This window comes from Tiliqua scincoides, chromosome 1, assembly GCF_035046505.1.
Source record: "Tiliqua scincoides isolate rTilSci1 chromosome 1, rTilSci1.hap2, whole genome shotgun sequence".
NCBI classification, from domain to species: Eukaryota; Metazoa; Chordata; class Lepidosauria; order Squamata; family Scincidae; genus Tiliqua; species Tiliqua scincoides.
In genome coordinates, this window is record NC_089821.1 from 19380477 (window position 1) to 19406866 (window position 26390).

The 26390-nt window shown below is 43.9% G+C and overlaps 1 protein-coding gene across 1 annotated transcript in view; it reads left to right on the forward strand.

The window, feature by feature from the left end:
- The window catches only part of COX16 (cytochrome c oxidase assembly factor COX16), a 48942-nt gene that overhangs the window by 18819 nt on the left and 3733 nt on the right, over window positions 1-26390 (forward strand). Inside the window, exon 3 of the mRNA XM_066610107.1 lies at window positions 21753-21815. Within this exon, the coding sequence (XP_066466204.1) occupies window positions 21753-21815 (63 nt within the window). The remainder of the gene's footprint in view (window positions 1-21752; window positions 21816-26390) is intronic.

Sequence of the window (26390 nt, forward strand, 5' to 3'; positions counted from 1 at the left end):
GTGGAGTGTTTTGCATAAAGAAGGTTCTAGGTTCACACTCTTTGGCATCAGATAAAAGGATCAGGTAGCAAGTGCTTGAAAGATTGCTCATGGAGACCCTGGAAAGCTGCTCCTTGTCAGAGTAGATAGCACTGGGCTAGGTAGACAGATGGTCTGGCGCAATAAGAGATCTGGCACAACAAGAGGTATAGGTGGGACCTCGCTATCCACTGTTTGGCATACACTGATTTGATTCACCACTGATGCTAGGGTCCATCTTTAAATGTCTTGTACCAAGGGAAAAAGCACCAAAGTCCAATTTCCTACCTTCACGCTGCTAAACCGCATTGGTTGCAAGCTTCTCAGGATTAAAGATAGCTTTAAAGGCCCACTTCAGGGTTTCTTGCTCCTCCACGTCACCCCAGAATGCATTAGTACAGATGCTATACCCCATTCAGCCACTAGATGGGGTGAATGAAATGATATTTCATTCCATTAGATTCCATTCTTCACCCCATCTATTGGCTTAATGCAGTATAGCAGTATAGCATCTAGATCAGGGGTGCTCACACTTTTTTGGCTCTAGAGCTGCTTTGAAACCCAGCAAGGCCTGGAGATCTACCAGAGTTTTTTTACAGTGTTCGCGCCATCATAACATATAACATTTATGCGTACAATGTATGTTGGTGTACCTTGCATAACCGCATGAGCCAATATTGCACAACACAACATAATTAACTATAAACATTTTTTGTAATTACAGTGGTGCCTCGCAAGACGAAATTAATTCGTTCCGCAAGTCTTTTCGTATTGCGAAAATTTCGTCTTGCGAAGCGTGGTTTACCATAGGAATGCATTGAAATTTAATTAATGCGTTCCTATGGGCAAAAAAAGTCAGAACAAAGTCAAATTTGGTTTACAAAGTGTTTATTAAGTGCTCTTTAAAGGCATACATACTGTACTGAGGATTTCAAAAATTTCAAGCACAAAACTTCAACTTTTTAATTTTAAAAATTCGTCTTGCGAAGCACGGCCATAGAAAAATTCATCTTGTGAAGCACGGCCATAGAAAATTCGTCTTGCGAGTCACCAGAAAAATTGCAATAACGCTTTCGTCTTGCGAGTTTTTCGGTGTGCGAGGCATTCGTCTTGCGATGCACCACTTTACTTGAGTTTACTTTGATGACTTGCACTGAAGTGAATCAGCCAAGGATGCATAGTCTGGACAGTAGCTGCTGACAGCCAGCCTCAAGCACACTTCCAAATGTTCATCAATCATGGTGGAACGGTACTTGGACTTAATGATCTTCATGTAGGAAAAGGCTGACTCACATAAATAAGTGGAGCCCTTCCTGCCTCAGGTGCTCTTATATCCCTGAGGGCCCTATTGCCTTCAAGTGGCTGCAGCTGTGCAGCACACTCTGCTGGATGCCCAGGCCTTACCCTTAAAGGGGCCACCGCTGACACCACATCTACCTCCTCACCAGATCTTCCTCGATTCCAATACAAGTGTGTGTGTGTGTGGGGGGGGGGGAAGCAGATCTCTATACAGACCAGTGCAAAAACAGGGGAAAAGTGTGGGGGAGGGAAGATCTCTATATAGACATCACAGCAAGACCAGTGCAAAACCCCTTGCACACAGAACCAACAGATGGAAGTTGGGGGGGGGGGCAGATCTCCATACATACCAGTGCAAAAACAGGGGAAAGGTAAGTCAGTCCCAGTAGAGTCAACAGGGCTCACTCCCAGGGATGCGTGGATGGGAGAGAAGCCTGCCAGCGGCTCCTCTCCAGGTCTACTCACCAGTCAGCCCCAGTAGAGTCAACGGGGCTCACTCCCAGGGATGCGTGGATGGGAGAGAAGCCTGCCAGCGGCTCCTCTCCAGGTCTACTCACCAGTCAGCCCCAGTAGAGTCAACGGGGCTCACTCCCAGGGATGCGTGGACGGGAGGAAAGCCTGCGATCGACTCATTGTGCCTCGCGATCGACCAGTCGATCGCAATCAATGTATTGAGCACCCCTGATCTAGACTAATGCATTCTGGAGAGATCAATGGAGAAGCAAGAAACCTGGAAGTGGGTCGTTAAAGCTATGTTTTCCACTGATTTGGTATCTACTGATTTTTTTTTAATCCACTTCGGGTTCTGGAATGGAACCCCCAGTGGATAATGAGGCACAACCTACATAGGTTTCTCTAATACTGTGAAACATTTCATAAACAGTCAGACCAACCTGTTGACTGACCAGCTACATGTTCATAAAGAAGTAGTTCTAATGGATAACTCTTTCTAGTTAGGGCAGTGGGTAAAATCTGCCTGCAGGAAATTAAAAGCATTGTGGTGTCTATTGCTAAACTTTACAGAATAATTAAGCTGTCTTGTCTAACCATTTAATTGACTTTCGGTAAATTAATCACAGTGACTTCATGTGGCAAGGGATTGATGATGATCACTTTTCATTCCCACCCCCTTCTTGTTAAGCAGGTCAGATAGGCCTGGGCTCTGACTTTAATGAAGACAAACTTTTACTAATTTCTCTATGTAAGTTGATTTTCAGAGACTAAATACATTCGTGAGTCAGCTTGGCTGCAAGTCCTGAACATTTTTTAAAGAATCATTTTATAATGTCATTTAGCATTTAGTTTGTGAGCGATTGCACATTTATGAGTGCTCATAAAAACAAAACAAAAAAACTTCTCAGTGTTGCTCATCAGGGTGTACTAGCAAAAGTAATTTGCTTAATTTAAACAAATTTTGTTTTCAGGGTAGTTTGTTTATTGCATGGTCCTATTGGTAGAAGATTTGATGCAACTGTATAATTAATATACATTTTTGATTTTGACTGGTATAGAATTGGATAATATTATAAATAGCTTTGCTTATGGGAAACAATCCTAGACTTTGTTCGAACCTTACTTTTGATCCATGCTAGACCACAGCAGGGAGGATTAAAGAATCTATGGACTTCTTGTACATCATGTAGCTGTTACTAAGGGCTGCGTCACTCATTCTGCCTTGGCATGCAAGCAGCTGTGGTGGTCTCTCTACATTATGTGTGAAAATATTGGTATAATCAAGGTCATACACAGAGGTAGAAACAAATGTTTGAAACAAACGAAAAGCAAAACTGTCTTTACATATCCTGGTCTGTTAAGAAAGTGCAGTTTGAGCAAGTCGCAGTTTCCTGAGTTTGGATATAAGGAGGAACTGTGGTTAGTTCAAAAAGTGGGGGCTTTTAGTCTCTTCTTCTGGCGAACAAAGAAGGGAGGAGGAAGCATTGGAAGCTGAGGGAAGACCATGCACGTTCAGGATCATCTGATGAATAAACTTTGGTTTAGATCACCATTTCTCTGCAGCTGGTACATGAGGTGGTGTCTGGTGATATGCACAGCACCGCTGGACATTTGCCGCCTGGCAGCAAGACCAGGATGCAATGCACCAAACAACAGTAGGAGGCTTGCCTTTGCAGGCAGAGCTTCTGCACGCTGTTTTAGCATGCTTGAAATTGACTGCCTGGCTGCTCTGAGCCTCTTACCGGTGTTTGATGTATCGTGTCTCAGTCTTGCAGGCCTCTCAACCCAGAAGTAAGTGGTGATGACATCACCGCTGCGCGATGGACCAACATATGCTAAGTTCACACGGTGAGTGATACTTTGAGAAACCCTGGTTTAGATGATAAACCGAACAGATGGTAAACAGCTAATGTTTCTAGCTAGGAAAAAAACCAAGGACAAGAAGAAAGGTCAAAATACAGGACGAGTCCAACTATCAGCGGATTTTTCTTCCGCAGATTTGACTCAACGCGTATGGCCACCCACGTGGAGCTACTAAAAAAGTTCTTTTAACTGTTTGTCAGCAAGAAATAAGTGTTTGTGTGGACTTCCATTACTTCACGCAGTAAGCTGGTGGGCAGTCTCCCAGCACTTGTGGAAGCTATTTCCAAATTGTTTAGCTCCCCCCCTCCATTGTGGAAACTGCCCCATGAAAGGAGCTACCACGCTTTGTGGTTACTGCTGGTCGGTCTCTCTCTCTCTCTCTCTCTCACACACACACACCCCCAGGCTGTGCTTTCCTAAAGCCTTTCGGTCCCCTTCGCCCTCACTCCTGCTGCCGCTGCTCTGCACCTCTCACGGGTCTGCCCCCTCCTCACAAGCGGCCTCTACTGGAAGCAAAGTTTAAAGAGACATCCTGGGGCGCTTCTGCAAGTGACTGGCTGAGACCTCCAGTCTCCTCGCCTACATGCCTGCCTGCCTGCCTGGGGGCTCACTCCCTTCCCTTAAGAACACTGAGGTGAGGAGGCTTCGCCCGGCTCTGGTTCCTCCTCACCCACAAGATGAAGGACCAGCCAGCCACCTGCAAAGCTTCCAAAGCTATTTGGAAATAGCTTCCCTGAGTGCCGGGAGACTGCCCGCCAGTTTGCTGCGTGAGGTAAGGGAAGCTGCCCTCTGCACATGTATTTCTTGTTTAAAATAGTTATAGGGATTTGTTTACAGCAGGTTTCTGTCACAGCTGGAAAAACGTCATTTCTGGTTTTGCTTAATGTGAGTGTTTTTTTATCAGCGGGAGTTTGGGGAACAAAACACCTACGAATAAAGAGGTTTGACCTGTAGTTTGACTACAAAATGAAGCTGTTTCAAATAATCTAGTGATGGATCATTATTTGCAGCAACTCCTCAAAATTACTTCAGTATGATGATGGAGTTGCAACAGAGGACTATTCCATATGCATATGAATTCCTAGGTGATATTCCAGAACTCATTTTTCCAACTGCTGCAATTACAGAAACATTTATGATGGGTCAATCTACTTTGTTGCATGGAGTACTAGAAGTAAAGTGTAGTAAATCAATGCTAGAGCACAACTAGTTGTGTGACGAGTGAATTTTGGCAGCGGGTGTGGCTTTTTTTACACCTGCCTGAGAAGCTCTACCTCCCAAACTGTCCTCCCTTAGTGGCGATACAGAAGCCCTGTCCTTCTCTGTGTAATCACCCTAACAACTGTCTCAAATTGTTCAGGACGCTGGTGATAATAGGTGCAAGAGAATGGATTGTGATTTTTAAAACATCCTACTCTTTATCTGGCATCATGGCTGACTGGTGCTGATTCCCACTGTCTAGAAGAGAGAAAAAGTTATCCCCTGCAGGGTTTTTAAAGAATCCTGTCCAAACCCTGCATTTCACAGAAAGACTAAATACAGTGCTCCCGCACTGTTTGCACACTGTCAGGCTCCAACTATGATAATCCACCTGTTAAGTGGGGAAACTGGCGAGGAGTTTCCTGGTGTTTGTGAGCCACAGTAGTAGCCTTCTGTTGTGCTGCAGTATCCTCAACTGCAGTCATGGACAGGGTCCTTGACCACTCTGTTCTTCAGCGCCTTTTCTAGAATGAGGTATTTGCTCTTTTCTAGGTCACAGTATTCCGCATCATTATTACAAATATATACTGTATATATAAAAATCTGGCACTACACTTGTCTCATACTTTTTCAATTCTCCTGTTTTCACATAAGTAGAAAACTTCAAAAAGGCTGAACATGGTGATCTAATTTAACTAGTGCACCTGCTGAGAACATATATAACAACGTTGGCAATTTTGCCAGTAATGTTTTGAATGCAAGCTATATTGACAACCCTATTATTATTATTATTAACAGTATTTATATACCGCTTTTCAACCAAAAGCTCACAAAGCGGTTTAGAGAGAAAAATCAAATAACTAAATGGCCCAGTCTTATACTTGCTGCAGTGCTCTGCACAACGTTGGTTCCTCCTTTGCAGTGGTGCTAACTGACATAAAGTGGTCAGTGCCTGTTGCAGAAGATGCTCCAACACTGTGCTGCTGGCAGTGTCAGTAGGCAGGCCAGCGACAGTGCATCTTTTGCCCCTGGATGACTTAGGTAAGTCATTGAAGAGGCAGGAGGAGGTGGTGTCACAAAGGTGGGGAGGGGGGAGGAATGGTCAGATTGGATCCTGGCAGGGGTCAGGATCTGTAGTGCCAGTGCTACTGATATCCTAAGCCCTGCATTCAAAAATAGCTGTCGCAGGCATGAATAGACCCCTCCATACTAAAGAAGCTTACCATTGGGTAAGGGAACAATCCCTTACCTAGAGGAGACCTCTGCAACTGCCCCTTGCCATAGGATGCAGTGGTCGCCATTTTGGCACCAGTGCATTGACAGGTGACAAAAAGGGTAGGATTGGGCCCTGAGTTATTTGATCTCAAGGTATTTCTTATGCCACTCTCAGAGTAACTGGAATATTGACTGAAATCAAAAGGCATTTCCATTGCTTCCAAGAAAGTATGTTATTTTTACAAATACAAATAGAGCAATACAAACATGCATTTTTATTCATTTTGCTTTACAGGGAATTGGGATGAGATTTATAAGACAATGTTTATAAAGTACTTTGAGTGTGAAAAGCACTGTGTAAATGCTGGCCAGCCCAATCCTAACCTGCTTTGGAACAGACAAGCTGAGTGGCCTGCACTGTATCCAGTGCAGGTTAGGAGATGGCTGGAGAGCAACTCAAGGAAAGGGGACAGTTTTCCCCCTAGCCACCTCTATGGGGCTAGTCAGATCTGCACCAGTGAAAGTGTGAATCTGAGCAGCCCATGTAAGGCTGCAGGGCCCAGGAGTGGATGCTAGGATATGGCCTGTGCTGCATGGTTGGTCCCACTCCCCTCCCGGGCCAATGATCCCCTTGTTTCACCCTTTCCCTGCTCAGAAATGCCCTCTCCCCTCCCCAGAACACCTTCTCACCACCCCTTCTCACCACCTCCAGCTTACTCCTCCAGGGTAGAATTCAGTGCTGGCCAACCAGGGCATGTCCTTGCACCAACCTAGTCAGCTCTCGAGTAACTGCGAGCATACTTTACAGTACATTCACAACACTCCTTGGTGGACACAGGGGGCCTCCACTGGCCTATGGTCACTTTAGGAATGCACTCTAAATTGTTCAGTCATATTGCTATGGAAATTCACTAGATGTCAGTGTAGAAGCTGCTTTGGCTGTTAGCATTAAATTCTTGAATTAAATTTGCATTTTCTTCCAGTAAAGTTCTGAAATTGGATTAAAGACCTGATAACTTTTACTGAAGCACTGAGCAACTTTTCAGTACAAAACCAGATAGCTGAACGTAATTTCCCTAATTTGTTAAGTATGTGTCATGTAACAGAGCAAAACCAAATTTCCAAAGAGCTCCTATGTTGGCACCATGTTGAAATTAATGAAGGTTGCCTCGTAGCGCTGCTTTGTGTCTTGCAGTAATTATTTATGTTCTGATAATATAATTAATCTCTTGATTTTTTTCTATTTGGCTTTCTGTGAACATGCAGAAGCATGGCTTCCTGGGAATGTGTCATTTCAACATAGAATTTTGGAAGGGTCCTTCTTGGAAGGGTCTAGTCGAACCCCCTGTGTAGCTCTGGCAACCGCAGCATCTCTGAAAGGTGATCCAGCCTCTCTTGGACACCTCCAGCAGGGGAGAACCCACAACTGCACAAGGTAGATTGTTCCAGTGCTGGATAACTTGTGCAGTTAAGGTGGTCTTCCTCATGTCTAGCCTAAATTTGCTTTTCCTGTAATTTCAACCCTTTGGTTCTAGTTTTGTCCTTGGGAGCGATAGAGATCAAATCTTTCCCTTCTGTATGACAGCCCTTCAGATTTTTGAAAATGCTTGCCATATCTCTCCTTAGTCTTCTCTTCTAAAGCTAAACATACCAATCTTCTTTAATTGTTCATCATCGGACTTGGTTTTTAGTCCTCTCACCATCTTAGTTGCTCTCCTCTGAACCTGCCCCCGCTTATCAAAGTCCGTCTTAAAACGTGTTGTCCAAAACTGAATGCAGTGCTCCAAGTGAGGTCATAAGAACATAAGAACAGCCCCACTGGATCAGGCCATAGGCCCATCTAGTCCAGCTTCCTGTATCTCACAGCAGCCCACCAAATGCCCCAGGGAGCACACCAGATAACAAGAGACCTCATCCTGGTGCCCTCCCTTGCATTGGCATTCTGACATAGCCCATTTCTAAAATCAGGAGGTTGCACATACACATCGTGGCTTGTAACCTGTAATGGATTTTTTCTCCAGAAACTTGTCCAATCCCCTTTTAAAGGCATCCAGCCCAGATGCCATCACCACATCCTGTGGCAAAGAGTTCCACAGACCAACCACATGCTGAGTAAAGAAATATTTTCTTTTGTCTGTCCTAACTCTCCCAACACTCAATTACAGTGGATGCCCCCTGCTTCTAATGTTATGTGAGAGTGTAAAGAGCATCTCTCTATCCACTTTATCCTTCCCCTGCATAATTTTGTATGTCTCAATCATGTCCCCCCTCAGGCGTCTCTTTTCTAGGCTAAAGAGGCCCAAACACTGTAGCCTTTCCTCATAAGGAAGGTGCCCCAGCCCAGCAATCATCTTAATTGCCCTCTTTTGCACCTTTTCCACTATATCCTTTTTTTTTATGTGGCGACCAGAACTGGACACAATACTCCAGGTGTGGCCTTACCATAGATTTGTACAACGGCATTATAATATTAGCTGTTTTGTTCTCAATACATTTTCTAATGATCCCAAGCATAGAATTGGCCTTCTTCACTGCTGCTGCACATTGGGTCGACACTTTCATTGACTTGTCCACCACCACCCCAAGGTCTGAGTAGTGTAGAAGATAGTGGAACTATTATTCCTTAAGTTTTGGACTCTGTGCCTTTTGGGAATACAGTCCAGCAGCTCATTAACTTTTTTTTTTGCTGCCTCATCACACTGGTGCACATGATCAGTTTGTGGATCACCAACAGCCCAATCCTATCCCCCCACCATCCATCGATGCAGCAGTACCATAATGGCGATTGCTGTATTCTATGGCAGGAGGGCAGTCCAGGAGGTCTCCTCTAGGTAAGGGAACAATTGTTCTCTTATCCGGAGATAAGCCTCTATGGCATGGGTGGGTCAACCTGGACCTATGACAGCTAAATAGCTGTTGTAAGTCTGTGTAGTCCCATGCCACGGGACTGAGCCTGGGAAGGAGGTTAGGATATCCATTGTGCTATCACTGCCAATTCCACCCCCTCCCAGGATCCGATCTGACCATCCTCTGTCTACGTCTCGCCTTCCCCCTCCCGGTTTCACCCTCACGCCACACCTTCCTGCCTCTCCGTCATTGTACCTGCTCCAGTGAGCAGGGGATCCTCTGGTGGCAGGGATCGGAAGATTCAAGGCTTTCCGCCGGCACTCCCAGCAGCATGCTAATTCATATACTGTCAGAGTCCCTTTTGCGACAGGCACTGACTACTTTATGGCAGTCAGTGCTATTGTAAGAGGCTTGCAGCCATTAGGTGGCGTGAGAAAGTTTGGGTCCTAAGACACCTAGACTTTTTCACATATGCTGCTGCCAAGGCAGGTTTCCCCCATCCTGTGCAACAAGACACAGCGCTGCAGTGCTCCACTCAGCTTGACATAGAGCAATTTAAAAGTGCTTGCTGGGAGCAATAGTTCAACAAGATTTGAACCCACCTAACAATAGTACCACTGACCCCACATTTCACCATTTTATCCACAAGATTATTATAGGAAATTTTTTCAAATACTTTACTGAAACCTAGGTATGCTATGCCTGTGGCATTCCCACAATCTATCGGAATAGTCACTCTAAAGAGATGACTTGTTCTTGATGAACTCATGGTGGCACCTAGAAATTGCCCCATTATTTCTAACTGATCACAGACTTGCCCTGTTCATAGACTAGACATAGTCTAGTTCTTTTTAACTGGAGCTCAAGAGATTTGTAATCTTGGAAGACAAGGACACCTTTGAATACACATGACCAAATACCTGAATGATTAGTGAGCATCAAGAATATGTAGGAAGTAGATTTGCAGAGTTTTTAAAACACAGAGTTATCACATGCTAGTTATGATGACCCAGCAAGCGCCTCTGTAAAAACATGCAGCAGATGGGATTCCAAGTTGCATGTTTGATATCTTAAGGTCTTCAAATCTTAGCAGAAAATAGTGGATTTTTTTCATAATTATACCCTCTTTGAAGAATAGAAGAAAAGAAGGAAAATTTTGAAGTGGTGCGCTATATAACATTTACTTTTTTTTAGCCAAAGCCCTGAGGGCATTTTGTTTTAAATCTTGTGCTTCAGGCTATTTAAGTGGTTTGTAAAAGAACAGGTACAGCATATTAAAGAGCTTTACAAAGGCACCTTGAGGAATTGTCTTTTAATATTTTAAACATAGGTATCTTACTTTTCTTGCTCCCCTGCCCCATCTGCCTCCATTACATTCAGGATGAATCAACCAGTGATTCAGTAGCAGAGCTCCAAAAAGAAAAGCAGAATTCCCAATTGTGCATTTATCAAAACCGTTCTGGTTTGGTTTTACATACAACAGCGTAGATGGTGTCATGAATGGGAAACTTTGAATGGGAAAGATGGTAAATTAAGATGCTAAGAAAATGTGTTCTTATATTTTTACTCTTTTTCCATTTTAGTTTCTCCTTGCTCTCTTTCTGGCCCAGTCTCCCCAATTTCAGAAGTAGCACTCAATGCTTTTACTTGCCTAGTAGTGCATACACTTAGTGGGAGAGACTCAGATGCAGATTGGTTTTGCAGCATGGCCAACCAGCTGGCTGCAACAAGGTGAAAAATAAAATCAAGGCCTCTTCCATTTTGTCATTCTGAATCCAGGGAGAGGAGGAGCAATTCAGTAATTGTAATAAATATTTTGCCACCCCATCCTCACTTTCCGCTTAAGCTTTCCTTCATTGTTTCAGCCATGCTGCCATGTTTTTCATTTGAATACTGTCAGTTTTTCATTCGAATAGAGGAAGAATTGAAGACTTTTGTCAGGAGCAAATTTTGATCTGGATTTTCAACATCTTGAGTGCGGCTAGAAGGCAAAGCAGATTGATTTGTTCAGTGTCTCTTTTGCTCTGCCAAGCTGTCCTCTGCTGTAATGACTTGCACTTGATCCTGCTTGAACTTCTCAGCTGTACTCAGAAGCAGTGTTCCCTCTAAGCTGTGTGGCCTCACAGCTGGAAACTCAAGCCCTGCGCAGCTTCTCTGTTGTCATTCTGTAGCTTGATGATGACAACATTGCTTGTTCAACATGTAAGGTTAGCTGTTGTTAGCGAGTGCTAATGGCACATGTGTTCACTAGAATGGGCAATATTTGCATGAAGTAACAAAGCATGACTCTGCCCATACACTTCATTCAACAGCGGGATCCTACTCCACGGTCCCCTTTTTGAGGTTTGGTTGTGGGGTGTGTGTCTTGTGATAAGGACTTTTTGGTCATAGGTCTATTTGGTCCCATCACTGGTAGTTCTTCCTCTCCTAATGAACACTTTTTCAATGAAGTTGAGGTTTTGTTAATTTTAATCCCACTGTTGTAGTTTGTGGTTTCCTTATAGTGCAACCCTATGTATGTCTACTCAGAAGTAAGCCCCATTAATAATGAAACTTGATCCCAGGTGGGTGGGTATAGGATTGCAACCTTAATATCAGTTTCTTTTATTCACTTGGGTTGATTTTGGATTTGTATGCTTTTGTGATTTTATTCTTTGGCAGGTCTCTTTAGAGGCAGGAAGGCCTGGATTAATCAATGAAGAAATAAAATTGTGTTGTTGTCCCATGAGGGTAAATTCCATTAGTCAAGATGTAGATGTAAGATGTTTGAAATCTTGTGGTGGCTTCCATGATCATGGAACACATAATGGTACATGATAGTGGAACACAGCATGTTAAATTATAATGTAAATTGGCACCTTTGTTGTTTAAAAGGTGTATATTAAATTGTAGTTATGGTGTAGATCCCCTTTCACCCTTCTAGTGCAAGACCACATACATGAGGAGAGCAGGAAGCTGGGTGTGTAGCTGAGGGTTAAAAAAGAAAGCTGAAAAGGAAAATAATTTCTAGCTCAGGAGGTTCCAGCTTCCATCTAAGTCAGATTTTTAGTCTGCCTTTTGTAGTGCAGGCCTTCTTTCTTTTTACAGTTGTAAAGCTGGTCATGTATACAGGTCCAGCCTATTTATACACAGATTTTTTATACATGGATTTGATTCAACACGAATGACCCCCTGCAAATAAGAAGGAATGTGCTGATCCCTGGAGAAGGGAAAAAATGCACCTCTTTAAAATCACAGTTTAAAAGACTGCTTTTTACTGTTGCAGAGAGAGTCATACATGTGATTACAGGTATAACCTAAGTATCCACAGGTTTTTCTATCTCAAAGCTGATGAGGAGGACCCTTTAAATTAAAGGAAAACAGTCATTTAATAATGCCAGAGAGGGCATCCGACTGACAATCCATCAATCATTCTCTCTGCAGGCTTCACTCCCCCTTTCCCCCTGATCAGGTGAAAGAAGGCTAAATGGCAGCTATTATCACCTTCTCCATACTTTCCTCCTTGCTGGGGCTCCTGGTTAAGTGGGAGACCCCGGCCTCCTAGTAAAGCCAAAGTGCCTAGAGACAGACTGATTGCCTCTGTGTGTATTTCAAAAGGTCAGCAAGGCTGTTTTAAATCACCAGAGCAAAGAGACTTTATTTTTAAATTGATTTATTATAGTGCAGTGGTTCTCACACATTTAGCACCGGGACCCTCTTTTTTAGAATGTTAATCTGTCAGGGCCCACTGGAAGTGATGTCATGACCAGAAGTGACATCATCAAGCAGGAAAATTTTTGACAATCCTAGGCTGCTATCTTACACACACTTACCCACAAGTAAGTCCCATTTGTCAAAAGAATTGTCAAAAGAATATTTATAGCAGCTTGTTAGAAGTGTAGGTCTATAACATTTCCCCCAACACAGTCACATACCATGGTAGCATCAACTCTAATATATTAAAAATAAAATATTGAAATGAATGGGGACCCACCTGAAATGGGCTCGCGACCCACCTAGTGAGTCCTGACCCACAGTTTGAGAAACACTGCTATAGTGGATTTTTTGCCATCCACATGAGTTCTTGGAACAGAACCCTGGGGAATAATGAGTCTCAACTTGTAGTCTAATACCTTTGAGGTTTCTAACTGTTCCCCCCTTCCCCCCAATTTGGCTGGGGTTGGAAAAGAAAAACCATGAAAGAGTGCACAAAAAGGCACAAAGGGCTCATAGAACATTATTCTGCATAGCGTAAAACAAGGGGATTGGAAACCTTCAGTCTTGGAAGACTATGGTATCGTGCTCTGGATGGTGGTTCTGGCACAGCGTCTAGTGTGGTTGAAAAGGCCGATTCGGGAGTGACAATCCCTTCCACACTGGGAGCAAGTGTAGTGTGTCCCTGGTCTGTCTCCCTGGCTATGGGCCTTCCTTCTTTGCCTCTTAGCCTCAGACTGTTGGCCAAGTGTCTCTTCAAACTGGGAAAGGCCATGCTGCACAGCCTGCCTCCAAGCGGGCCGCTCAGAGGCCAGGGTTTCCCACCTGTTGAGGTCCACTCCTAAGGCCTTCAAATCCCTCTTGCAGATGTCCTTGTATCGCAGCTGTGGTCTACCTGTAGGGCGTTTCCTTGCACGAGTTCTCCATAGAGGAGATCCTTTGGGATCCGGCCATCATCCATTCTCACAACATGACCAAGCCAACGCAGGCGTCTCTGTTTCAGCAGTGCATACATGCTAGGGATTCCAGCTTGTTCCAGGACTGTGTTGTTTGGAACTTTGTCCTGCCAGGTGATGCTGAGGATGCATCGGAGGCAGCGCATGTGGAATGCGTTCAGTTTCCTCTCCTGTTGTGAGCGAAGAGTCCATGACTTGCTGCAGTACAGAAGTGTGCTCAGGACGCAAGCTCTGTAGACTTGGATCTTGGTATGTTCCGTCAGCTTCTTGTTGGACCAGACTCTCTTTGTGAGTCTGAAAAACATGGTAGCTGCTTTACCGATGCGTTTGTTTAGCTCGGTATCGAGAGAAAGAGTGTCGGAGATCGTTGAGCCAAGGTACACAAAGTCATGGACAACCTCCAGTTCATGCTCAGAGATTGTAATGCAGGGAGGTGAGTCCACATCCTGAACCATGACTTGTGTTTTCTTCAGGCTGATTGTCAGTCCAAAATCTTGGCAGGCCTTGCTAAAACGATCCATGAGCTGCTGGAGATCTTTGGCAGAGTGGGTAGTGACAGCTGCATCGTCGGCAAAGAGGAAGTCACGCAGACATTTCAGCTGAACTTTGGACTTTGCTCTAAGTCTGGAGAGGTTGAAGAGCTTTCCATCTGATCTGGTCCGGAGATAGATGCCTTCTGTTGCAGTTCCAAAGGCATGCTTCAGCAGGACAGCGAAGAAGATCCCAAACAAGGTTGGCGCAAGAACACAGCCCTGCTTCACTCCGCTTCGGATGTCAAAGGAGACTGATGTGGAGCCATGAAGACAACAGTGCCTTTCATGTCCTTGTGGAAAGATCTGATGATGCTGAGGAGCCTGGGTGGACATCCAATCTTGGGGTGAATCTTGAAGAGTCCGTCCCTGCTGACCAGGTCGAAAGCCTTTGTGAGATCTATGAAGGCTATAAAGAGTGGCTGTCGTTGTTCCCTGCATTTCTCCTGCAGTTGTCAAAGGGAGAATACCATATCAGTGGTGGACCTGTTGGCTTGGAATCCGCACTGCGATTCTGGATAGACGCTCTCTGCAAGTACCTGGAGCCTCTTTAGTACAACTCGGGCAAACAGCTTTCCTACTACGCTAAGGAGAGAGATGCCGCGGTAGTTGTTGCAGTCACCTCTGTCGCCTTTGTTCTTGTGCAGCGTGATGATGTTTGCATCCCTCATGTCTTGAGGTACTCCACCTTCTCTCCAGCAAAGACAGAGGATTTCATGCAGCTCAGTGACGATGATCTCTTTGCAGCACTTTAGGACTTCAGCAGGGATGCTGTCTTCTCCTGGTGCCTTGCCAAAGGCAAGGGAGTCCAGGGCCACGTGAAGTTCTTCTAGGGTTGGTTCACTGTCAAGCTCCTCCAGCACAGGCAGGCACTCAATGTTGTTCAGCGCTTCTTCGGTGACTACATTTTCTCTGGAATATAGCTCAGAGTAGTGCTGCACCCAGTGTTCCATCTGCTGCGCCCGATCCTGGATGACCTCGCCTGCTGCAGACTTCAGAGGGGCAATTTTCTTCTGTGTTGGACCTAGGGCCTGCTTGATACCGTCATACATCCCCTTGATGTTGCCCGTGTCAGCTGCTATCTGTATCTCGGAACAGAGCTGGAGCCAGTAGTCGTTGGCACATCTCCTGGCAGCCTGCTGGACTTTGCTGCGAGCAGCTCGGAGGACCTGCAGGTTGCACTCACTGGGACAGGTCTTGTATGCTGCTTGAGCTCTCCTCTTTTCCTCCATGACTGGTGTCAACTCCTCAGAGTGGGCTTCAAACCAATCTGCCGTCTTGTTGGTCTTCTTGCCAAATATGAACAAGGTGTTGTAAACAGTATTCTTGAAATGTTCATGGCAATCATCCATTAGTCCCACCCCTGCTTCCTCTCTCTCTGCAATCGTCCATTAGCCCCATCCCTGCTCCGTCTCTCTCTGCAACCCTCCATTAGCACCATCCCTGCTTCCACAATCTTCCTTTCTGCCCCTCCACTCCTGCGTCATCCCCCAGGGGCTGGGGATAAGAACAGACCCTCAGTTTGGCTGTACGTGCCGTAAGAGGCGACTAAACAGCCACCGGGTAGATGGGACTGGTCAGCCTGGGAAGGCAGCTCATCTGAGAGAAGGAAAACTCTGATCCCAAATCTCCACTGCCTTGTGGCTACATCCAGTTATGGAAAAGGCTTCAGGAGTCAACCTCGAGGCAAAATCCGGAGCCGGAGTCCCTGAACACTTCATGGCTGAACACATGGCTGAACATTCTGGCAACTCCTGCGCCGCTGCTGGAACCAACCGTATTGGCTTCTGCCTTTCCATTGGACCATTCCAGCAACTTGGAGAGGGGGGATTTGCTGCAAGGGTAACAGCATATCCTCCATACCTTCTTTACCAGGCTTCGCGCACTGGAGAGGACACTCCAACTTCGCCATACGGCGTCGGCACAACACGGGAAGCAGCAGTTTACCGGTTATAAGTCTTCGCTCGATTGACGTAGAACGTGATGCCAGGGGCTGCTTCCGACGGTGGGAGAGATCATTGCATCTCATTGGGCAGCTACTGTCCGCCTTAAGCTGGGCAGTCCGCAGCCAGTAAGGTGTTGCCTCGCCACGGTCTGTTAACCTCATGGGGTGCATGGGGCTTAGGGTGAAAACCGACAAGCGGATCGACAACTCTGCACCATGCAACAGAAAACAGAAAACTCTAGCTAAGTATGACATAGAAAAATGATACACTGTGGAATTTATTAATATTTAGGACACATTCAAGTTTTACCCTTTTTTCTTAGGAGGACTTGGGTATTTTGGTGAAGAAAAATCAGTCTATCATCTGTACTCTATAAACAAGCTGTTTTAACTCAATCGTATTACTAGGTTCACAAAATATAAGAAAGATGATCTGCTGAACTTTGGGTCATGCATATTTGGGATAGCAGTAGTCGGCTGGTAAAATTATGTTCATTGTGAGTGAAAATGATATGGAGTTGCTTTGAATGATTAAGCTTGCAATTAAGTGCTTCGTGCTCACTACATTTAAAAGATAATATTCAGCTACTATTATTCATTGCCTCAACCTGATGGGAGAATGGAAAACATAGAAGTCCTACAAGGGGTCTTGGAAAGATGCGTGCTGAACATAGAATTTGCAGGTGGAATGCTATGATGGGCTCTTTAAAGGTGAATGAATGAAGATGAAAATGGACATGCCTTAAGGTAAAAACAATAAATAGACCAACAACAAACCAACCACATTTTGTATTTGCTTTGGGTCCATTCCTATTTCCTCAGTGCTGGTATACCACTGGCTCTGGGTGCAACAAACACATAAAGCATGTTTGTGGGACTTGGGGAGGAAGGAGCACTGGTGCTGGGTCAGCATGAGTAAGTGCTGGACCTCAGTGCAAGGAGGATGCCTGTGACAAGCTGCCGGTGGTCAGCAATGCACACCTGGCAATGTGACTTTTCAGGGGGTGGGGATGCGTTCCAGAGTGGGGGAAAGGCGGAGGTGGGACTGGCCCAGGATTGGGGTTTGATCGGCAGAGGCCTCCTCCACCAGATCCTATGCCCTAAGTCAGGCTGCAAAATAGTTGCTGCAGATTTAGCCATTTTGATGTCGCTGTACCCGGCACCTCTGGGGAGCTTAGGACTGGACTTCACCAAGATCTTCACCATTACAGTAATGAAGGGGTGGGAGAAGGAAGCAGCACTTCTCTCTTGGAGGAAAAAAGAGGTACAGAAGAATCTTTGGAGAGACTGGAAAGAAGATCTAGGAGAGCAATAAAATTGGCAGTGGAAAAAAAAAAAGAACAAGTGGAGAGTGGTGTGGATTTGAGAAATCTCTTGCCCCTTCCCTATTTATTTATTTAAAAGATTTATACCCCATCTTTCCCTTGCTGGAATACATGCCCAAGGTGGCTGAAGTGCCCAATTTGAGTTGAAAAAGGTCCCTTGACAACTTTTGTCTCTGCTTACTGTATTTTTCCATCCTTGTCATGTTCCCATTTGTGCCAGGCTCCCCAAAACCAAACCTTGAGATAAAAAGCACACTGTAATAGCTGTCTCTGCTGAGTCCTAAGATACGCTCCCACACACTCTGTGTATGCTTCCATTGACATTGTACTGGAGCAAGGAAAGGCTTTAAAGAAAGACTTTCACCCTCCATTTCCAGGGTGAAAACTGGATTCATTTTCATGCTCATTTTTATATTTGCATATGATGGAAGGAAGCAGAATTTCTTTTTTAAATAGCACCATTTATAAATAATTATTTTTGGTGAGTAAATAACTGTTCTTAATGTTCTGAAAATGTCCAGCAGTATAATTAGTTTTACAGCATCAAGTTCTGTAATACAAATATTTGATGAGTGATTGCCAGCCTCTGGTTTGAAAGTTGCCAGCTGACTTGACAGCAATCCAAAGTCTACTGAAATGACTTGATTTGGACGGGGGGGGGGGAGGGGGGTATCTAGTTAGGAGCAGGAGATGGTTGACCTTCTTGACTATATTTCTTTTTGTACTATGTTCTGGGATATCAATACTAGAGCCAAACACATCAGACTAGCTTTGTTGTGACTCTCAGTCATTTCCCCCCCTCAAAAATGTGTGCTTACCGACTAGTATCTAAAAATACATTGTGGCTGTGCAGTGTTTTTTACAACACAGGATGAATTCAGTGCAATGGTTGATGGAAATGCTGCCCTTAAAAATCCCTCGTCTGACTTCAGACAAACATTTCTTTCTGATTGCTAAATGATAGTGACACTGCCAGTCTACTTTGGAGTCCTGCATTCTGTGTCTGTGTGTTTTCCCCTTCTGTTTCTCCAAAGCTATTTTCCACCAGAGAACAGTGACTTCCATTCATGCCATTTAGGCATTGCTTTGTGATTACATTATTCTTGGACTAAGATGAACTGCTACCATAGTGTTTCAGCCATCTACACACTATGTGGATCTGTGATGGATCTTCATCATATTTTTCTTCTGCTTAAAAGTAGCTGTAAGGAGATGTCTGGATTGGGGCCATAACATAAGGGCGAATGATTATCCTTGGCCCCCTCCTGCACCAATTCCACAATGAAAATCACCCCTCCAAGCTACTATGAGTCATAGAGGGGCAAACCTACAGGCACCCATATTGTGTTTGTAAGTCTTTGCCCCTTCAACTAATAGCAGTTTCAGGATATGTGTGTGATTATTGTCACTGGGATATTAACATTCACCCACATATGTCATAATCTTAATCTAAGTCACTCCCCACCTCTGTGGCCACTTCTTAGCAGAACAAAACTGTGACAGGAGTTAAATTTATGGATCTCCATTGTAATGCAAAGTTTGGCCCATAGCGTTTGAATGTGTGCCATCTTTTAGGCGCCAGGCTTTTCTACAAACTTTTCTTAAAGTTCCAGTGTGCCATTTAGAGGGCCTGGGTCTTTACAGAACTGGGATGTTTGTCCTCCTGGGGTGATCACTTCTGAGCGTCATAGCTCCAGGGGTTCCTGGATGAGAAGGACTATCTGGACCTCTTCCACTCTGGCTTCAGGGTAGGTTTTGGGACAGAGCTAGAGCTCTGATAGATGACCTCGCCAGAGCTTACATAGGTGTAGTGCATCCATTCTGGTCCTGATGGACCTTTCAGCAGCTTTCAACACCATCGACCACAGTATCCTCCTGGATCAGCTGGCCAAAATGGGGCTTGGGGGCACTGCTCTGCAATGCTTCTACTCTTTCCTATCTAACAGGTCCCAGATGGTGATGCTGGGAGACACCTATTCAGCAACCTGGCTCTTACAGTTTGGGATGCCACAGGTGTCTATCCTATCCCCCTTGCTTTTTAACATCTACATGAAACTGCTAGGGGAGATCATCTGGGAATTTCGAGTGCGGTGCCACCAACATGCAGACAACACCCTACTGTATTTCTCCTTGCTATCACTGTGGAAGTCCTGGGGCGCCGTCTGAATGTGACTAGGGACTGATGAAAGCCAATAACCTGAAACTGAATCCAGAAAAGACAGAGGTTCTCCTGTTCAATAAATCCTCTTTGCAGGTACTAAATCATCTACCCACTTTAAGCAGAGCTGCATTCCCTTGCAAGAATGGATGCACAGCTTGGGAGTTCTGGACTCTCAGCTCTCTCTGGAGAACCAGGTTGCAGCAGTTGCTAGAAGTGCATCCACCCAGCTGAGGCTGGTGTGCCAACTGAGACCATGCTTGAGCTGTTGGAACCTGGCTACAGTGACCCATGCTTTAGTAACTTCAAGGACTACTGCAATGTACTCTGTGTGGGGCTACCCTATAAAACTGTTCGGAAAGTGCAATTAGTACAGAATGCAGTGGCTTGGGTGATTACAGGGTCTAGATGATATGACTCTGCTGGACCACTGCTTCAGCAGCTACACTGGCTGCCCATTTGCTTCTGATCCCAATTCAAGGTGCTAGTTCTAACATATAAGGCCCTCCATGATCTGGGTCCAGGCTATCTGAAAGACCACCTTCTTCCATACATTCCAGCCTGCTCTCTTAGGTCATCTGACAGGGCTATTCTACAAGTGATGCCTCTGTCCAAGTGAGAGGGGATGGCAGCTTGGGGACAAACCTCTGTAGTGGCACCACGACTATGGAATTCCCTTCCAGGGGAACTGAGAACAACTCTCTCCCTCATGGCTTCTTGGCAAAGGCTCAAAACATACCTGTTTTATCTGGAATTCGGTTGCTGAGTGGATATTTGCCCTGTGGCATTTGTCTTTGAAAAATGGCTGTGACTTGACTGCTTCCCTAGACTAATTTGTCCCCCATTGGCCCAATGATATTTATTAGATTTTGCTCTCTGTTGGTTTACGTTTCAGTATGTAATGTTAAAATTATTGTTTTAATGCCTTGTTTGATTTTTCTTTTCTTTTTACCTGTTGTGATACTTTGTACTTTATTATAATGCTTTGTAAGCCACCTTGGCATTTGTTTTGGCATGGGAAGGCAGGATATAAATAAATAAATAAATAAATAATCATTAGCACTTTTAAAATACAAAACCTTCCAAAATACATGCAGAAGCACTTGAAAACCAGCTTACCTCAAAAACAACAGCAACAAAATAAACAACAACCTGCAATACAAGCTTTTATACTGCCCTCTGCAGTGTAAGGTTACAAAGAGGCTCTTCCGGATTGGGAGATAAAGAGCATTCTCAGAAAAGATAGCAGCCGACAGATGTAAACAATGAAATGGAAAACAAATGGAGAAAAGCACCGCTGCAAGGGTAATTAAAGGCTTGGAAATTGTACAAGCATTAAAGACCATCTGCAGACGCTTTGCAGATGATCAGCAGGCAATAAGAAGGTAAATTTCGGCTTATTTCTTGGATTAAAGAGAGCATTTTGTGACTTTCAAAACCCAGTTTCGTTTTAAGTCATGGTGTTTAGCAAATTTTAGACTGCCCCTAGCCTTGGCACATTGGTGTGCCACCAGTGGTCTACAGATGTGTCGCAGGAGGGTCATTTATTAGTAGGGCCATTGGGGGATGTGAGGCCACCCACTAGGGGTGCAGTGAGCCTTGTCAATTGTCAGAGAACGGATGGTGTGCCTTGACAATTTAGCACCTTGTCAGTGTGTCGTGAGATTAAAAAGGTTGAAAATTGCTGCTGTCCTCTTTCTTGCCCTTGTGGTGTTTTGAGACTGCTTGAGTTAATCAAGGTGACAAAGCACAAACCTCCACACTGAGGAGCATTCCTCACGAGCCTCTCTGGTCTACAGATCTTGCCAGAATCTATGAGTCAAAGAGCCAGTTGGAATTCTATGCCAGCCCATCACATAGAATTAGACCCTGCAGGGATTCAGCTCTTCTTTTGGTCCCTTGGTGCACATTACGGTGGAATCGAGGAAGCATTTCTTGCTGTGAAAATCTTCAAAAATTTTGAGTTGATTACTATGTATTTCTTCTGCATATGGAATTTCATCCACATGTGGAGGGCACAATTTGTACACATCTGCCCCTCCCCCTCTGCACTTCCTAAATATCTGCTCCAGAACTGAGTGTAATGCAGCAGGAAGTGGTGATTGGCAAAAAATTGCCCCATCTGCTTGCATGAACAGCATTTATATTTGTGGAATACTCAGAATCTAACCTTTTGTTTTTGTCATCAAACTTTCAATGCATTTGATAATGTGTACATTTATATATATTTTCTTTTAATGGATTTTGCAGGTTGACCCAGCTTTGGAAGAGAGAATAAAAAAGAATCAAGTGACACTGGAATCAGAATATGAGGTATAGTTCATTGCCTGCTCTGGTACTGAAGCAATTTCTTTTTCATCCTGCCCTAGTGATAATATGGTGTTTCTGCCCATAACTAAAATTAAACCAGCCATGGCTTTGATTCATTGCCATCCAGTAAAAGCAGACTGTTTCTGCCAAAAGAAGGGCTTTGAATGTTCAAAGCCATGCAAGGCACACCCCTTCTTTGATGACCGTCTGCCAAGTACAACCTGCAAATGCAATTTTACTGTTCCTGTGGTTAGTTTATGAAAGAATTGCAGGTCTCGGCTGGAATGTACATGTGTCTCCATTTATATTGCGAGCCTTTTTGATGGGATCCATGTGGCTAATTGCAGAACCAGATGATGGCCTTCGTGACACCGGCTGTTAATTTATCAACCTCTCTGACTGCTTGTGGCACTTCAGATTTTATGGCTCCAGCACACAACATTGAAATATGTACATATGAAATATGTACCTTTGCAATGAAATAAATTTTTTTCATTTATTTAGTATATGAATATTACTAAGAAGTTAGGATTGTTCTACTAATTATTACTTGTAAGCCTCTAGAACTAGAAAAGAGTTTTGTTTCCTTTCTAAAAAAAAAGGATAGGTCTTTAGCCTTTTTCTGTACTTGGACAGTTGTCTTGTTTTTCCATCCTCTTCATTGTTTAAGTCTAGACCCCAGAGCGCAATCGGCAATAGAGGCGTACACAGTAATGCCAACCCAGTGCTCATCTACTTTTGCATATTCTTTCTATAGAGTAGCCTTTCAAAAAATCAAAACCCTTGATATCTACTATCAGCTTACTTTGACGGAGAAAAATATAACCGCACAATTATAGCTTAGTCTGGGGCATTGCTGTCCTTAAGAAGATACTCATTCTGCATTATTCTGGTAACAGAAACTGTTATTCTAGTAAGTGGACTGAAAATGCCTGCTCCAGACCCATAAGTCACAATTCCATTAACACAGTTCTGTTTGCCTTTGGGGAGCCTTTTGTCTTTTCTCCCTTGTTCATTTTGTAATTCTGCCATGATTTATTTATGTGAAGGAATCATCGTGTAATGAAAAGAAGAATGTCTCTCGCTTTTTAAACTTGACTCAGAATGTTGTGTGTACTCAAGATATGCAGTGCTTTCTCCCTACCCTGTTTAAGTAGCTGCTTGAATTACACTATTTAAATTGCCAGAATTATGTTTGAATCTTGTGGGAAAACCAATAGCAATGATGGCAAAATGGCATAGCAAAATATTAAAGGTCCAGTCAGGTTACTCTTACAAGAGCTGTACCTTATGCACAGAAGTGGCAAAAGGATTCTTATGCTCTGCTGTAATCCACTAAGGGCAAACTCGAACATCTCTCAAAGTAGAGGGGAATTGTTCCAGATTTGAGTGTGCCTTGGCATCAAGAGGATTCAGGCAGATACATTGAAGTTGAGTTATAAACCCACAAGATGTTGGACATATTTAATTTTCTTGCCCCACAGTACAGATGAAACATGAGAGAAAATATTAGTTCATAGTGAACTTCTCAGTATTTTGCCTGCTACTGTCAAAGTCCTCTCTCATTTCAAGCAGGGAATTTTCTTTTATGGACGATGTGTTCTCACCCACACAGGGCCCCACTCTTGCCAGAAACTGGTATCTAAGAGTTTTTCTAAATAGCTCTGACCCTCAAAGGAAGGCATGAAGTCAAGCCCCACATGCTTAGCACATTAGAAAACTCAAAATTGGTAAACGTGTGGTTGAAGATGCTCTCCAAGTAAGTCTGAAAATTAGTAATTTTGCATCAGATGGACAAAAAACACAGGGTTGTGCAAGTTTCCTGTGCAATCGATACCAGCTTAACATTGGGAGAAATCATACCTGGGGTAGAATATTGGGCTGTGGAAGTTCCATTACCTCTTAAAATACTTGGACTGGGCCTTAAGTGGCAAAGGGAAGATTTCCAGTAGAAGCCAGAAACATACATCTATGCTTGGTACGTAGAATGCATGCTGGTTTGATAATCTACCACACCTTGTTACTGCATAAGTAAATTATATTTAAAGTTGCTGTAAAAAAATTTTTTAAATGAAACTACTTTGTTCAATCCCATTCTCATTTATTGAGTAGATAGACTTACTACTTTTAGTAGTAGTCCTTGTTAAAGGTCAGAAGCAAATTTCCAACAGTCTAATAAAGGTACGTATTTATATATAACTTTTCAACAGAAAATATTTACTGTTTAGTATTGTTGCAGTAATATTAGAATTCTTCAATAGACAGTCCTGCAGTAAGGTCCAGCAGTAAGGTAAGCTTCCAGTTCTTATTGGAAGCAAGAACTGGAAGTTTCTCGCTCTCACTCCCCCCCCCCCCCAATGTGTACATTCAGTATTCAGTAGGCAACCTTCAGTCTCGAAAGACTATGGTATCGCGCTCTGAATGGTGGTTCTGGAACATCGTCTAGTGTGGCTGAAAAGGCCAGTTCGGGAGTGACAATCCCTTCCACACTGGGAGCAAGTGCAGTCTGTCCCTGGTCTGTCTCCCTGGCTATGGGCCTTCCTTCTTTGCCTCTTTGCCTCAGACTGTTGGCCAAGTGTCTCTTCAAACTGGGAAAGGCCATGCTGCACAGCCTGCCTTCAAGCGGGCCGCTCAGAGGCCAGGGTTTCCCACTTGTTGAAGTCCACTCCTAAGGCCTTCAGATCCCTCTTGCATTTGTACACTTGTGGGAAAAACTTCTTCAGTGCCATTTTTGCAGTTTTACTGAGTGAGACTAGAAACTATGGCTCTTGGGGCATGCGTATACTGCATCTTGAGATGCAGATGCAGCATCAAGATAGGATCCTCACACCCTCTAGATCAGGGGTGCCCAAACACCGACCCTGGGGCCACTTACGGCCCTTGAGGATTCCCAATGTGGCCCTCAGGGATGCCCCAGTCTCCAATGAGCCTCTGGCCCTCCAGAGACTTGCTGGAGCCCACACTGGCCTGATGCAACTGCTCTCAGCTCTCAGTCAACTGTTTGACCTCTCATGTGAACTGTGGGATGAGGGCTCCCTCCACTGCTTGCTGTTTCACATCTGTGATGCAGCAGCAACAGCAAAGGAAAGGCTGGCTTTGCCTTGTGCAAGGACTTTTATAGGCCTTGAACTATTCCAAGACCTCCATTCATTCATATGTTCCATCTCTAATATATTCATTTATTTAAATTTATCCAAATTTGAAATGTAAATTAATTCTTTTTTTTCTCTGGCCCCTGACACAGTGTCAGAGAGATTATGTGGCCCTTCTGCCAAAAAATTTGGACACCACTGCTCTAGATGATTGCTGAACTTTCTTTTTAGCTTCTCTTTATAAGAAACTTACATTAATATAGCTCTTATCTGTATTGATACCATCGTTCACACTGACACCGCCACCCCCTTACCTAAGTAGAACATCAGTGTGCTGATAGCACCACCCATATCGGAATAGAATGTTGGCTTAAAGCTTCCTTTTTGAACTGAGCAGGAGGTGGGAGATGGCAAATAGAGAGAGGAAACGACAGTTCCAACTTAGTATTAGAGGCATGTATTTCAAGAAGGAGCTGCTGCTGCTGAATAATTACAAAGCTGCATTGTATAAGGTGTGTGGTGTTCTGTTTATCCATACAACATTGCTTCCAATATTGATGTTCTCTCAAGGTCCCTAGCGAGGCTTCAGTTGGCGCATATATTTATATACCAAATTACTGCACTTTCAGGTCTGTCATGAGTTCTGTCTGTCTCTCGTGTTCTGGGACTAAGCTACTTCCCCCCTCAGTACTCCCCACTGTTTAAGAATTCTGCTCACACATGTATGTTCTCATGCAGCTAGCTAGACCTTGCTGTCCCATTTGCCTAATAAATCATTGCTGTTTCTGTGTGCCACCAGAATTAATGGGAAAGTAGCTCCACTTCTGGGATGCACCTTGTAATGCTGATTGTAAAAATGCAAAGCATAGAATTTTATGCTAAGACCCTGTGGTCCATTATATGAGGTGGGATAAAGCAAGGCAGGTATATGGAATATATTTGCCCGTATTGTACCATTTGCTTTAAATAATAAAGAAAACTCTTCATTCTTTCTCTCTATATTTTTTACTCTATTTTTTAAACTCTCTTTTTTTACAACTCTCTATTTTTTATATATCTCATTCTCTGAAATGCAGGGTACTTAGTAAATTTACATATTACATGTAAATTTACATATTACATCAGTAGGCTGGGTATGTCTTAGCCCCCACTTTTTCCTGCCAGTTTTGTGCCTTTCTCAGCAGAGCCTTACAGAAGTAACATGCTTGAACACTTCCCAAATGTCTCACCTTTAAAATTTCTAATGAATTGCATTTTTTGTGTTTTGAGTATAGTCTCTTCCATTTTTCCATCGGTTTTCCTATAAGAAAATTAATAATGGGAAAACTGCAACAGTTCTAAGGAAAATGTAGACCAATTTACACTGGAAAAGATAGACCAGGTAACTCTTTCTTTGGGGTAGGTGGAAACTTTAGCAACAAGCATGTTGGACTCTGGGGCCTGCCCTGATTCTGTCTTGGCGAAAGCATTGACTGCCTTTTTTCTC